This window comes from Erithacus rubecula, assembly GCF_903797595.1.
Source record: "Erithacus rubecula genome assembly, chromosome: 17".
Taxonomy (NCBI): Eukaryota; Metazoa; Chordata; class Aves; order Passeriformes; family Muscicapidae; genus Erithacus; species Erithacus rubecula.
Window position 1 is genome coordinate 9,997,181 of NC_136669.1, and position 16,376 is coordinate 10,013,556.

At 38.7% G+C, this 16,376-nt stretch overlaps 1 protein-coding gene across 1 annotated transcript in view; it reads left to right on the top strand.

Annotated features, from left to right (window-relative positions):
- Positions 1–16,376, top strand: part of GRIN2A (glutamate ionotropic receptor NMDA type subunit 2A) — a 151,977-nt gene that overhangs the window by 99,960 nt on the left and 35,641 nt on the right. Inside the window, 9 exon segments of the mRNA XM_079320716.1 lie at positions 4,483–4,509; positions 4,512–4,580; positions 4,583–4,627; positions 4,629–4,652; positions 4,655–4,695; positions 6,306–6,474; positions 6,590–6,743; positions 11,240–11,365; positions 13,903–14,132. Coding sequence (XP_079176842.1) covers positions 4,483–4,509; positions 4,512–4,580; positions 4,583–4,627; positions 4,629–4,652; positions 4,655–4,695; positions 6,306–6,474; positions 6,590–6,743; positions 11,240–11,365; positions 13,903–14,132 — 885 coding nt within the window.

The following is a 16,376-nucleotide window of genomic DNA, read 5'->3' on the forward strand; positions in this document are numbered from 1 at the left end:
CAGTAGCTGTGTGTTGTAATGTGATATATTCTTTTTGCCCACAGCAGAAGCAGCAGCGTGCTCTTTAACATCTGTTGGGCTGTCATACCCTGTATTCCATCCTTGTTGTTTTGTGTATTTAGTCTTCCTATAAATATGCCTATCCTGACACTTACAGTCAGCTGAAAATTGCATATTGTTTCTGTATCAGTGAGCTTTTGCCTAGCCTAAAGGCCTTTCCTTTGACCTTTACTCTGCTGAGTTGTTTGAATTGCACCAACTGTTCTGCAGCATTTCTCAAATCCTGTATCCCCAAGGAGGATCCCACCTCTTTGCTGCTGTAAAGGAATCACAACTCCCATGGGAAGCAGAGGTGATGTGATTTGTCCCTGTTCTTTACACCTGTATATTAGAGAGCACAAAGGCTTTCAGGGCAGCTCTCCCTCTCTGGAGGTAAAGGCATGTCTGTCTGGGCATTCTGGGGAGCTTCACTCTTGAGAGGTGACCAAAAAATCTTCCCCCATGGGAGGTGGACAAAGAGGCTGTCAATGTGTTCAGCTCTCTTCCTTTGTAATGACATAATCAACTCTTAAAATGGCTTCTCTGGCATGAGTCTGACCTCTGGCACTGCACAGAGCTATCTGGGACATGGCCCAGAACCAAAACTGTAGCAGCCACTGAAGATTTGCTGACTGCTAATTAATAATTCTCATTGGAAAATGAGGCTGCAGGAGGTGGTAGCTTTTCTTTCTCCCTGTTTGTTTATAATCTCTCTGGGTGCTGCGTTTTCCTTGGAGCCCTGCTGTCACAGGACTGGTGCCTTCCTGATGGCACCAGCAGCAGCCATGAGGGAAGAGCAGGACATTTGCATTCCCCATTTGAGATTTTGCAGCAAATTTTGGAAACTTCAAAGTCTTTAAATGCATGTCTTCAAACCATTCAGGACTGTACATCACTTCTTCTTAATAAGATATGGAACTGCTCACATTGTATTTTGTCATTTACATTTAGAGTCACATTGGGAAATGCAGACCTTCAAAAACATAAAAGTGACACAAAGGTTTGCAGCAGATGATGCACAGCAGATGCTGTCTGGAGGAAGGGTTTTGCTCTTGTGCTTTGTTCTGCAGCTGTTATTGCTGACCTGACAAACTCTATTTTAGCTTTTTAGTTATTGATTTAAAGCTTGCCATAGTAGCTCTTCCTTCTAAGTGGAAAAGTGTAATAAAAAAAAGTAGTAAATAGTTTTTCAATAAAGCAAGATGGGCTAGATTTTGTATTTGCTCAGCACTGTTTTCTTAACTGGGACAGCTCAAAGAGTATGTTTTGCAAGTATGTGTGTTAAATGCAAAAGGAATGTCCCTGAAAATCTTTCTCTTTTGAAAGGTTTGGCCAGGTAGTTCTGGGAGTGCATTTAGTATCCATGTTGTCATGTAACATTTTTTCTTACAAAGGGGTGATGAGTGTGTGCTGTGTACAGCTCCCATCTGCTGGGAGGAGGGTGACAGGACCCAGGTATTTGTTTTTGGTGAGATGTGCTGGTGTGACAGACTCTCTCAGTGCCAGCACTGGCACACAGAAGCTCTGCTCAGGATCTGGCCTTGCTCTTTTTCTCTGGTTCCATGGCCTCTGTGAGGGTGTGTGAGCAGGATTGTCAGTCATTGTTTGGGGGCTTCTTCAGGATGCAGCAGGAGGGAGCAATGTGTAACTGTGCAGGTCTCTGTCTGCCTTTGGCTGACACACACAAACACCAAATTCTTCATTACCACTCTCCTTGGCTGCAATCTTCCAAAGATAAGGGGGCTTGGGTGAGGTGGTCAAAGCCCATGTGCCAGAGTCAGATATGGGGTGCTTTAGGCAGCAGATGAGATGAGCACCCTGTGACTGTTCACTCTGACTTCCAACAAGCTCTTCCATGCCCTCAGCTGCATCCTGCATCCTGTAGAGATTAAACCACAGGGAATATTCCAGACTGCATGTGAAGTAGGAGAACACAGGAAAGAATGTGCAAGTTCAAAAGAAATACAATGGTTATATGTACCATTGCATGTCTTTACTTGAAGATGAGTTTTGCACCTACAATAGTGAACCAACAGTTTGATGCACAACTGAAACCATATTTTTAATATAATTTCCATTCTTTTGGCTATAAATGAGGATTTCTATGGTTTGGGACACAGTCTGTCCCAAAAATGTTTCTATGCCCTTTTTACAAGTGAAGGCCACATTCTGTATTTCTCTGGGATCAAACCCATATTTTTTATCAGTATAAGTAGGAATGAAATAATTTTTTCGTAAGTCTCTGGGTATTTTGTGGCATTTGTACAGCAAACGTATATGCATGCACTTTTCGACAGTTCTGTAGTGGAACATGTCTGCATTTTTAGCATGTTACCCTCAGCTTGAATTTTCTTTTTCAAAAATATTTGGTTTACAAATGCATACTAGTGTGTTTATTACCTCAGCACAAAAGTTTCATAGATGCAACTCTCTAAAGAAATTAGCATTTACCCAGATTGAGGTATTTAGATGTGTCTGGTTATATCATCCTCAAAACAGCAAAATGGAGTTGCTCCCACTGAAGTAGAAAGAACATCAGAAATGATGATATCAGAATATCATCAACTTTGGTGTTGGCCTTGTGTTAATAACACCAAAGCAATTGCTGTGTTCTTGATAGACTAGGTGACCTCACTGGGGTGGTTCCTGTGGTGCAGGAGCTGGGGGTGGCTGACAGGGGGAATGTGCCTTGGGATTAGGGATGGCTGGAAAAGGGATGTGCACTGGGGTCAGGGGTGGCTGGAAAAGGGATGTGCCTTGGGATCAGGTGTGGCTGGAAAAGGGATGTGCCTTGGGGTCAGGGGTGGCTGGAAAAGGGATGTGCCTTGGGGCTTGGGGTCAGGGGTGGTGGCAGAGGGATGTGCCTTGGGATCAGGATCTGCCTCCTGCCAGCACACTGCACCAAGTGTTTTGGGAAGACAGAGCTGCCCCTGCTGCTCTCCTGACCACACAAATGCCATCACATTTCCTTCTTGATGCTTGGCACATTTTCCACTTCTGAAATCCCTCACATTCCTTGGCACATTTGCAGTTTGTCTGAGGTCCTGGGCTGGCTGGAATCCTCCCCATTCCAGATGGCCCCTTCCATGTTGTACCCAGGGCTGTGACGACACTGTCTAAGCACACGCTGCTGTCACTGCCACCACGCACCACACCTTGACAATTAAACTGCTTTATTTATAGGAACAAGAGATTGTTTCCCTGTATCTGAACCAGCTGTTCTCCTAAAGGCTTCCTCCACTGTGTTTTGGATAAATTTCATACTAGAAATGTGCATACACAGTAATCATATATACCACTCACATTCATTTAAGTGAGAATTCCTACTTCTCTTGAGATACTTTGAACTTCCTAATTTAAGTGAGTAGAGATTTGACATTTCTGCCTCCTACATTAAAGTTCAGTAAAACATCTTGACTTTTAAATAGAATGGAAAGGAAACTGCAAAGGTCATGTGCTTATAGGCTTCCCTAAACAGGAATGGATATAAATTGTGTTCTTTGGGAATTTTTGTGATTAACTTTCAAGTTTTTAGGAAACAGAACATAGATAACAATTCAAAAATACTTTTTTAAGGACCTGAGTCTCATATTTTACTGCTAATTCCCACTGTTTTCCTTGCAAAAGAAATATTTTAACAGTCTTATGATTATGTTGTCATTTGTTTAGCTTAAGCAACTCAAGAATGATTAAAATGCATTAGGTTATAAATTATGTGGATTGCTAGCTCATTTATATTATCTGTCATCAGATAAAACATGTAATTAGGTTTCTGGATAAAAAGTAGTTAAACAATCTGAGGAGGAAATATTTAAATCATAAGCCTCCTTCTGGTGATCTGGAAAGGGAAAGAAATGTGGGTTAATTTAGAAGGGATATTTTATAATGGTAAATAAGCTGGCGATTTTCATGTGCATGGGGTTTGCTTTCTTAAATGCACCCAACAGTTGGCAGGATAAAATAGCTATTTCAAATGAGAACTATTTCTAATGGAAATTCTTACTAAAAATGTGGTTTGGTCTGGCTCCAGTGGAAACCTGGATAAAGGCTTTTACAATGGCTTTTCAGTGTATAAGAACAGAAGAGTCTTCTCTTTGGGAAGATACAGAAGTGACATTATGATATTTTGTTTATCAGTAAGATGTGTAGGTGTGAGTGTGCATTAGGGTTTTGCTTGGGGTTTGTGCGGTTTGGTTGGTTGATTTTTTTAAAAATAATTTTTTATTACTTCAAGTGGGCCCTAATTACAAATAGAGTATCTGGTTGCTGTTCTCTGGCTGAAATAGAAATGCTGAATGTCAAATTTCGTGCATGTAAACACACAAAGGTGGATAAATCATGGTTAACTGATGACAATCACAGTCTGTATAAAACTATTAAAAATAATGTTACTTATTGTCTTTCCCACTGTGCATTTTCTCAGTTCATCAAAACAATTTTCAGGTGGGGAAGTGGGAGAACAACTCCCTGAAGGCCTGAAGTACTCTGTGGGGCCGAGGTACAGCTCCTTCGCCGACAGCGACCCCCGACACAACCACCTGATGCAATTGTCACCTTGGAGGAGGCTCCCTTTGTCATGTTGAATGAATGATGGATCTCTCATGGAAAGCTGCCAAAAAAAACACTCGTGCCAGGCCGGAAATTCGTCAAACTTAAGTGAGGAAATACACAGGAGTCCCTCCTTCCCTTCCCTTCCCTTCCCTTCCCTTCCCTTCCCTTCCTCCCTTCCCTTTCCTTCCCTGCCCTTCCCTTCCCTTCCCTCCCTTCCCTTCCCTTCCCTTCCCTCCCTTCCCTCCCTTCCCTTCCCTTCCCTTCCCTTCCCTTCCCTTCCCTTACCCTTCCCTTCCCTTCCCTTCCCTTCCCTTCCCTTTCCTTCCCTTCCCTTCCCTTCCCTCCCTTCCCCTTCCCTTCCCTTCCCTTCCCTTCCCTTCCCTTCCCTTCCCTTCCCTTCCCTTCCCTTCCCTTCCCTTCCCTTCCCCCCCATATCTTTGCTATTCCTTCAGCATTTTGCTCCCTCTTTTTCTCTTTGCCACATGGTATGCTCTTTGCACATCCTCCTATTTAAAAAGTTGAGAGATCCTGGTTATACAAGTCTAAGCCACATTGAATTAGTCACAAGATAGTAAGTTCATAGTAAATTCAAAGTCAATGAGAATCAGCCCTATTCAGTCACATGGAAGAAGATTGTGTTCCTAAATGGGGCTGTTCTAATGAGTCCTCTTTGAATTGTTTCCAGTTACGTTGAGATAAGCCTACTTTCATTCATCTGTAAAAATCTGAAAATGTCTCCTAATGAAAATGCAAGTTTATGCTAAAATTTGGTATAGAATAAACTACTCCAGCATAAAATACCACCGTGACTTACCATCAAGAGAAAAGTCCCCTTCTTTCAGTGCTCCATAACTTTGGAGCAGTCATTAGAAATAAATCAGCAGAAGAATTTCCACTGTACATTTGTCAGTCATGTTTCACAAGCTCTATGCCTTGCTCTGTGTATTTATAAACTGGATATAATAGAATTTTTACTGAGCAGGTGTGAGGGAATATGATGCATGTTTCTGAAGATTTCCACAGGCTGCTAAATGCTTCCCGAAGTCCAGAGAAATTTATTTTTATTCACACAACTGTACTTAGTTAAATTCTAAACTAGTTTTATTTTAATTTTGAATTCTTTCAAAGGCTGTAAGATATTGCCTTGCCTTCTGAAGATGCTTATACTAAAAGGTTCTAGAGGTCACAAAATTAACATTTCAGAAAAAAAAGATGAAGATGCATCTTTGCACTTAAAGGCGGTCTGAAGTTCACCTTCTCCAAGTGCACTTTGAGAAGATGCATCCATTTCCAGCATGGTGAACTGCTGTGCCTTTTTATAGCTTACATGTTCTTTAATTGCTAAATGACATGTAGTCTGATGTCTTGAGAGTAAAAGTAATAAAAATTTAATTTAATCCTAAGAGAGAGATTAGTAAGAGCAGGCTGTATGTCTTGATGGAGCAGTGCAGTGCATGAGGCTGGATCCTGGAGCAGAAGGATGCCATGTGAGGTAACGTTCTCTGTGTCTCACCAAGCAACTCTGTTGTGATTAGCAGGAGCTGCAAACACCATATAGCTATAAAAGCATCCCGTGGGTTATTTTTCCCTTGATTCAGAAAAGCATGGTCACTCACAAGACTGGAAAAATGTTTTTTCACAGTGTGTTGTATCTTGCTGTTGTGCTGCCTGTTTTTCCCAGCAGGAATATTTATGTGTGTCTTCTCTGTTGACAGCAACAAAACTAACGAGGGAACTAATGTAAAGAAGTGCTGCAAAGGATTCTGCATCGATATCTTGAAGAAGTTGTCTAAAGCTGTCAAGTTCACATATGACCTGTACTTGGTGACGAATGGGAAGCATGGCAAAAAAGTCAATAACGTGTGGAACGGAATGATTGGTGAAGTAAGTTGTGCTTTAGGTGAAAGAGTTCCTGAGCAGGAGCTCAGCGATGTGTGAGTGTTCTGGAGGAAGGAGGCGCCGTGTGCTGACAGCTGTGCTGTGTTTTCCCTGGCATCAGGTGGTGTATCAGCGGGCAGTCATGGCTGTGGGCTCCCTCACCATCAACGAGGAGCGCTCCGAAGTCGTCGACTTCTCGGTGCCCTTCGTGGAGACTGGCATCAGTGTCATGGTGTCCCGGAGCAACGGCACCGTTTCACCTTCTGCTTTTCTAGGTATGAGCTCCAGCCCGTCCAGACAACCTCCCTGCACTCCTGGGGAGTTGGGAAGATTCAATTGTGTGTTAAGATTTGTAGTACATTAACACATTTCTGTTAAGTTTTGAACATTAACTTTGAACATTGACAAGTTTGTGCTGTGTTGGTGTGTTGGTTAACATGGTCATTAACACATGGACACAGTTCTGTTAGTCTTGGGTGCTGAAAGTGAAAACCAACGACAGTGATTTCAGTATGGAAAAGAGTCCTCTAAAATCTTCAGTTAGGAAAATTACATCCTCAACCCTGCTTCCTTACCAAGTGACTTATGCTTGTTTAGCCTGTTATAATTTGTTTGATATCTTTTCAATATTCACAAAATAATTGAAAAACCCATTGTAGAGTTGAAGAGCAACTTCCTCATCTTTACATATAATTTAAAGCTAGTTTAATAACAGCTACCTCTGGCTTCTGAACATAACACTACTGCACTGGGCAGCTGAGTGTTTTCCCCATTGATGCATCTACACAGTGGAGATACAGCAAACAAATGAAAGGCTGGGCAGGGAGGAGGATGAATATAAAGAAAGAAAGACTCTGGGTTTCTTTTCTTGCATGCTTGTTGTTTCAATTGTGCTTTTTTCCCACCTTGCATGTTTCATTATTTTCTTCTCCTTTTTTAGTATTTATAGTTTCTTTTAGTGTTTGGCCTGAATTTACCTGGAGCTGAAAAGAGAATGAGCCATGAGATGGTTTAAAAGTGCCCAGTATGCTGTTAGGTTTTTCATAATGTATTTGGGCCCACTGTTTTTAAAGATACCTTGTACTGGAATCGTGACAATAAAACCATTAAGTGGAAAAAGAAAAAATCAGTATATTCCAGATATCTTATGTTCAAGTCCATTGGGTCAGCAGTGAGGTCAGTTCTGAATTGCAAAGTGGAAGTTCTTAACTCCCCCTGAAGCTGCTCACACACATTGAGCAGCAGATTAGTGGTGTAGTATCAGATCCAAGCAGGTAAATAACTGAATTTTCTTGCACAAGAATTATCATTTAATCACAGTTTATTTTTCATATCTGTTCCATAAAAGTACATTACAGAGATGATGTGAGTAAATATGATACAGTGAGTAATCAAATAATTTCCCAAATGTGGTGATAGCTAAGTAGATTCTGTTGATGTTTGATATGAATGAAAGACTTTAAAGAGAAATTGAAAGAAATTGTAGTTGTAATGAAAATACTCAGAGAGTATCTTTTAGTTTCTTTGAGTTACTGAGTTGTAAAGTTCATTTTTTAAACTGGAGTTGCAGCATGTTGGAATGACCATTGGAAATAAAAACTGGGGTGTTTTCTAAAGTGCAAGTGCAGTTGATTTTTTACTTATCTCTTAAAAACCTGTTTACAGCCACCATCAAAAGAGAAGCTGCTTTTGCATTTTTCACAAGCAACAGAGTTATTAGATTTCTAAAATGCATTTAATGTTATTGGTTTAGTTGGATGTGTATATAATTCAAAAGAAACAAAAAAATAACCCCTTCTCATAAAGCTCTCTAAAATAGCTCTACTTTTGAGAAATCTGATTTACTGCACCAATAAATCAAGTCTATGCTCTCAGAAGTGTGCTCTGTTTTTTCAGGCGTAGATGAAGCTGCCAGTTTGCTGGAATTGACTGTGTATTTTGATGAGGTGTGCGTAGTAGTAAAATGTTTTGCCTTGCAAAATACTATCAGGCAGATAACTGAATTTATTCACAGACTGATTTTTGTTTCAATTAAGTAAATGTCTGATAACACAGTCATCTTATGGAAGTCTTTGAAAGATTTTTTTTTAAAAAATCTTCCAAATATTATTTTTAAAGAATATCACTTGATTACAGTTCCTGAAATATCTGAGTTTGTGAATTGTTTCTATGAATGTGGACAAGTACAGGATTTTGTGTGAACAGATTTTTCCAGTCACTTGTGTCCAATAGATGTGAGTAACTGATGGGCTGTGGCAGCCTCTTCCTCGTTATCTGCCACGTTCTGATTCTTGTGTGTCTCCTTCAAATGAAATTTTTATCCACATTAAAACATTTTCACATTGTAATAGAAATCATATTTACTAGATCTAAAAACACTTTTAAAAAATTATCCTGTTGAGTTTTGGTTCAACTTCATTTAAACAACCGAATAAAAAAAAGGGAAACCTTAAATCTCCATTTCTATAGTTTTCAGAGGGAGAGTTCATAGGTGAGGTCAGTTTTCTTTTCTGGAGTCATTGATGGAATAGAAAATCTATGCCTCTCTTTATTTAATGTATTCCTTAAGTATTGATTTTGGTGGTGGGAGGTAGGACTCAAAGACATCTTTTTCCTTGCTTGATATTCTCCATTGTCAGTCATTTGAAATATACACAAGCAAGTCATATATTAGTTTTTTTTTCTGCCATATTACAGCTTTACTGAAAATTCCTTTAAAACCTGCTGCTTGCCTGAGGGAAGTTCCCTTTCTGTCCTTTGAGAATCAAAGCACAGTGCTGAATGTGTAATTGGATCTCTGATATGTCAGGAAGATCGACTTTGTTATTCAGTTGATTTTGTATTCGTTCAATCTTACTGCTTGCTATTCCTAATAGCTTTTTGTTTTCCTATTGCTTCTATTAGTTCTCCACCTCATTACCAGACTCCTTAAATTATTAAAGAGAATTCTGCTTAAACTCTTGTTTGTAGCTCACTTTTGTACATTGATTTGATTTGCCCTTCGCCTTCTTTAGATTTTGAGAAATTACCATTGCTGTTTCTACACTGTTGCTTTTGATAAGGGTATTATCAACCTTGCTTTCTTCTGTGAGAATGCTGTCAAAACTTTATACTGATTCTACATGAATTCCAATTTCATCCAGTTACTAACTGAATTCAGAAAATATTTTATTTAGAGTGTGTTTGGCTACATAATGTCCCTTCCCTGGCTGCATCTACATAGATCCTTCTCTGCCTTATACAAATTCTGTTCTTTTCCTAACTTACCATTCTCTCCCAAAAAAATAATTATAGTACTTGAAAGAACTTCATACCTTCTCTTAAAAATAAAATAATTAATTGAAAAAATGCTGCTCCTTTGCAAGAGGAAAACAGATGGGTTTAAAATGTCCCACTTTGCCTTTTTAGTTACCATCCAGAATCATCAGTGGAGCTATTTGTTATTTGGTCTTGTCTAGGTTCCAGATTTCTGAAGAAATTGTAGCAAAGACAAAAGATCTCATGAGTTTTCTATTATTACACAAATAGTTACATTTCATTCTATTCTGGGTGAATCATCTGAATTTGGGCAAGGCTCAGATTGGGCTGTTGGGTTTAGCACACCTCAGCTCTCAGCCATGGTCCTTTCTTGCAACAAGGAGAGAAGTTTCAGTGATTCTAATGCTAAATTCACTGAATGAAAAAGCTACAAGAGAGGAACTTCTTGGGCTTTCAAAAACAAGCAAAGCATTTGAACACACTAATTTTCTGTAATTTCAACTGTGTCTTGATTCTGTTCTAATGAGAAATAGTACACTAAGATTTGTTTTCTCACATTTCAGAGCATGCTCACACTTGCTTTATTTGCACAATTATGATGTAAAGTGCCCCAAATAAGTTGGCCTGATAAAGAGATATTACTTTTCCATGCTAATCTTTCTTAGAGATATCCTTGTACCAAGGCAGCTACCACAGGGATTCTTGAAATGAAAGAGAATCTCTGGTTGGGAAAGATGATATTTGATATTGATATTGAGTCCTTTCAAGAAGTTGGTGCATAGTCTTATACTTGAAACTGCTTTTAGTTTTATGCTTCAACCTACTTCTTTTACTTAATTATAGTTCTTCTGTCTTTCAAACTGACATCCAATTTTCCATAAACCCTTTTGATTTCAGTAATTTGCTCCCAGATGAGAATGAGACATTCAAAAGGATGTGTTTGCAATTGATAAAAACATCTTCATTGTGAGTAGATGAAAGTAAACACAGAGAGAAAAGAATGCTGAAACAAAAGTGTTTAGTTTGAATGCAAGTATTTATCTTTTCTCCTTCAACACTTTTTGTTGGATAGAAAACTGGAGAGAAGTCTACTTCCCTGAATTACCAAATGTATTAAACATATGCTTAATTGCTTTTGCCTTGCAGAAACACAGTCATAGTGGTTGGACCATTCTGATGATAAATTTATACAACACAGGGGATGAATAGGCACAGCAAACTGATTGTGGACTGAATAAGCAGCGAGTCAAACCAATTATGTGCCACTCAGAGTCAAAGAAAGTGCAGCCTTTTGCTTTTAATTGCAACTTACATTTAAGCTTTTGACTTTATGGATTTGGTCTATTTATACTAACAGCAGTTCATTATTTATTGCTTAGTTATTTGCTAGCACTTTTGTTGGAAAAAGCTAATGTAGAAGAAGCTACTGGGCTTGCCTAGGCGAGGACATTAGAATTCTTGTGCTGTGACTGGTTTAATGAACTGTGTTTCTGTTTCTCCTGTTTTCCTGCAGAGCCTTTTAGTGCTTCTGTCTGGGTGATGATGTTTGTGATGCTTCTCATCGTGTCTGCCATGGCTGTCTTCATATTTGAGTACTTTAGTCCTGTAGGATACAACAGGAACTTAGCACAAGGGAGAGGTAAGATTTGCATTTGCATCAACTCCATGCCTATAAAATCAACAATTTCCCATCCCTGGCTCTCCATCTTTTCAAATAAACATAACATAGGAATAAAACAGTGAAATTAGCTATGAAACTGTTTATGCTCTTCATTTAAAGTATGATTTTTTTGAAGGCATATATGCTCAATAATTCCAATTCAATGGAATAAAGTCAGGGAGCAGGTAAGTGGTATCAGAGTTTTATTCAGTGTTTGGTTAGCACACAGCATCAGTTGTAAAGTGTCAGCTTCAAAAAGCTGTGAAATATGTTCTACTCTTATTACAAATTCATGGCTAGTTCAGAAAAATTTACTTAAACTGGTCTGCTGGACAGTTTGAAAAAGAGCAGTTACATTGTCATAGTTTTGTATAGTCCCTGTAAAAAGTCAGATGAACTCTTAGCCTTGAAATGAGGCCCCTGGCAGAAGGGCATTGCTCCTTTCTGTGTAGCACCCTCAGTTATAGAAGCTTCATTTTCAGAACAGACAAGCTCTGTATTAACTCTTTCACTGAAAGCTGCACTTTGATCCAGAGTGAGGATTCCATGTCTCACAATGCCCTCATCCTCCCATTTCTTCACTGACATGTGAGAGTGCAGCCTTTTAAAAAATTTCTAAATCATTCTTGCCTTGTTTCATAACAAGAGATCTTCCAGCTTGGTGAACACAGTTCTGGGCACTATTAAAAGCAAATGATTTCTTCTAGACAATGGCTGGCTTGTTCCCTGAAAAAGTGGATTATTGTAATGTTCAGATGATGTTATCATTTTAATAAGATGGTAAATGTGTAACCTCTGTCTGAAATAAAAAGGAGAGGAAATCAAAGGTGAATAAACACTGGGGATCCAGGGACTTGGCTGTTTTTTTCTGGGCAACCTCATGTGCCTGAATTGATTATTTAGTCTACTTACAGCTACAAAGACATGTTATGGCACTAGACTATCCCAACTTAGACCTGCACAAATCCAGCTGCCATCAATTTCAAACATGGAACTTGGTTTTTTTTTTTTTTTTAATTACTTACCTTCTCTCATTCCCCTAGGCATTTTTTTTTCAAGATGAAGCTCAGTGGTAATGCAATATCCAGTGGCATAAACAGAACTTTAGATTTCTCCCTCAGCATATGATTTCTGTAACACTATTGCTAAGAAAAACACACATAATCCCTGTATCAGCTCAGCCCTTAATGTGTCTAGAAGGTAGTTTCATAAACCAAAAGTCAGCTCCATTGTGTTTATTTTACTGCACTCTATTTTCCTAATGCTGCTGCAGAATAGGAGCATAATCTAAGATGTAGAGCTTGACTGCATTGTGAAGTACTTGCACTGCACTAGAGAGTATTTCTACTGAAATGAGAACATGCACTGAGTATACCCAGTTAGAATTTTATTATTTTAAGAATCATTGAATTATTATTAAAATAAATTATAGTTAAATGAATAGCTAAATCTAAATTTGTAATGTGCATCCCCTTGGATAAAGGAACAGGGCAGGGAAGGAGGTAAAATTACAGATTTCTGCATCAGAGCTTATTGACTAAATTGCAATTGAACTGAAAAAAGGATAATTATAAGTAGGCCAAATGAGTCACAGTCAGGGGAGGCCTGTTTCTCTCTCCACTGAGGGTACAGGGAGTCTGGATGATGAGCAATGTGTGATTGCATTGTGCTTACCTAGAGCTGGGTGAGAAAAACTCCCTTTGATTCTCACAGGGCTCTACAGATGAGCCCTTTGGGGTAGATAATGGCATTGCTAATCCACTTCTGCCCCTGTGTGAGTCTGCTGGGCAGCTCCAGTTTTGGGATGAATTAAAAGATCACCAAAAATAGAAATAACAAAAATTACAGAATGGGACACAATTTTATCTATAATGTCAACACATTTGGAGCCACAGAACTGACTCTGAACATATGAGGCAGCCAGAGCCTGGCTTGCTCTAAATTCTGTGTCTGTGCAGGTAGCTCTTTTGTTCTGTCTTTCTGATTCATGCTCTGAGTACAAAGGTGCTTAAAAGTAGGTGACACATTCACACACTTTGATCTTAAAAATGCTTACATAATGTTCAAAAAGCATAATGTTGGATGACTGGAGATGATAAAAATAATTTGGGTAAGAAAAGTACTAGAATTGAGTCATTAAGGCTTAAACCTCCAGTTTTCAATTTCATGTCTGCTGGCACAGAAGACTGACAGGGCAGCACTGTGGCACATTTCTTCTTGCAGGAGACATACCACCCTGCTTCTCCTCCAAACCTATGCTTTCCATTTTCACCTTAAAAATTTTGAACCATATGCCACGTAGAAAAAATGTTGAATTATGTTTTTAAAATGTGGAAATAGTTGTCATTGCAATGGAGGGTACCTGTGGAAAATTCTGTGATTCCATTGGGAGTACAGTGACTATATACTGAAATATTTTCTTACCATGTCTCTGTGACTAATGGGTTGTCCCTGCATGGTGTATTGGCAAGGTTTAATTTAACTGCAGCTGAACTAATTGCTGTTTGCAATTGCAGATCCCCATGGCCCATCCTTTACCATTGGGAAGGCAGTGTGGTTACTGTGGGGTTTGGTCTTCAACAACTCTGTGCCTGTGCAAAACCCCAAGGGGACGACGAGTAAAATCATGGTGTCAGTCTGGGCTTTCTTTGCTGTCATTTTCCTGGCCAGTTACACTGCCAACTTAGCTGCCTTTATGATTCAAGAGGAATTTGTTGACCAAGTGACTGGGCTGAGTGATAAAAAGGTAGGTATTCAGCTCAAAAGAGGTCAGTGTCCACTCTCCATAATCCTTCTACAAATTTGTACTTTGTGATAAAAACCCTGAGCAATATAATGGACTAAAACTGGATGATTTCCTTCTGAGTGCAAACCTAAGACCCAAAGCATGAAAATATCAGTGTGCTTTTAAAATCTGAGTTGCCTATTCAAAAGTAGCTGCATTAATTGAAAAGTACCTTTATTTTGTGATAGAAATCAATTCATGTTTGGTTAAAAAGAATGCCTCAGCAACATAAAAAACTCAAAAATTTTGTGTGATATTAGTAATATACTAATAGAAAAAAGTCCATTTACAGAATTAATGTGATAGATATGCACAAGATACTTGAAGGGTATGCTTTTGTCAAATCTGTGACCAGCTGTTTGAAAATGAAACTAAATATTGACATTAAGAAGAAATAATTAAATATAGTATAGCCCAGGGGACAACTTCACAAAAGGTTTCTCTCAAAGGACAGAAAATAAAGGAAATTGTTACTAAAAACAGACCAAAAAGGCACCATCTCAGCCTTGTCTGTTTTTTTGTTTTAACTGCTTTTTAGGACCAGCCTTTGATTGATTGCCTGGTATATCAAAGCAAGCATGGATAGAGGAAAGATGAAAAAGAAACAGAAAATGATAATAGTTTTGTTTTCATTAAATTGTGTTGTCTCACAACCTTTGAAAGAGCATGAAGATTGTTAAATATCCCCTATTTTAAGATAATATTCTTAGAAGAGACAGATAAATGGCATTCTCTCTTGGGGATAAAAAAAAGAAGATTTGAGAGATGTGTCTCTCCTGTTGGTGGGAAAGAACAGAGTGTTTTCCAGGGCCCTGGGTTTTGGCAGGACTTGCCTTGCACTGGCACAGCAGTGGGGCTCAGGTCTGACCCTCACCTTCCCCTCCTCGCTGGCTCTTTGCCACAGGGCTGGAAATGTCAGCTCTTGTTTTGCAGCTTTTGGCTAATAACTTCCTCAGTTCTGTCATTTTTCTATTCTGACTGCTAAGTAGGATTTCATTTCCACAAAAAGCAAAATAAAAATAGAAGAATACTTGAATCGCAAAATACCATCTGCTCTTGTGTGGTCTGCTGATCATTTATTTGATTTGCCACCTTTGTTTCTATTTTTTGGTTCTTCAAACTTTGCCTTAAGCACATAGAGATAAGTCAGGGAAACCATGCCTTTTCTGATTAAATTAAACAGGTTAGAAGTCCAGAAAAGCATTGAACTATTTCAGAACATTCTTCTTGTCATACATCGGTTTTGCCTCCTCCACAATCCTGAGGTTCCTTGGATTTAAAAAAATCAAATAATTTGGGATAATTTATGGGAATGTAATCTGATTGATGTTAAATTATTTTTCTCCCCTCTTTGCCATGGTTTTTACAATTCAGTAGAGAGCTCTGACCCTTGCAGGAAGCAAAACAGTCATGGGCAAGGACTAGGAATGTGGGTATAATAAATTTTGAATAATTATTATTTCAATAATTAATACCTAAAAATTCAATTTTTTTTTTTTTTTTTTTTTTTTTTTTTTTTTTTTTTTTTTTTTTTTTTTTTTTTTTTTTTTTTTAAATTTAAAAACCCAAACCCCACTTCTGGGCTGGTAAATCAGTTTGTTGTTATTCTCTGCCACTTTTCTTACTGCCACACCTGAAGAGTCAATCTCTTCTTTCAATGCTGTACCACCAGTGCAATAAAGTGTTTCCACTTAGAGATACTGGGGTGTCCCCATGTGATGGAAAAGTCAGAAAAAAATCCCTCTCCCTGAGCAGCCATCCCTGACCCTCAGTATTCAATGTTGTTCCATTCAGGAAGCATGCTGCACTCTACCAGCAGGTTCAATAGATTTGCTGATGTGATTATGTGTTATTTACCCCTCAGTGCTTTAAGACCTCCTTATAGTTTCCTCATCCCTTGAAATGCTGCTAATGAATTTGTGAATTCCATGTCATCAGAGTGTCACCCAGAAATACATGGCACAGCATGTACTGGAGTTAGGAGGGGTGGGTGTTCATAAACTCAAATGATTCAGCAAATGAGAGGAAAATTATATTTTGACATCGATGTGTATTGTAATAGATGTTCAAAAGCTTTGTCTTCATAAAAAGTTACAGAAACTAAGTCCAAAGTATCCAGGAAAGACTGAAGTTCATGGCTTTTCTACTTTTGAGACCATTTGTGCCTATCTCATACAATGAAAGAGGAAAAATATGCTAACTTGG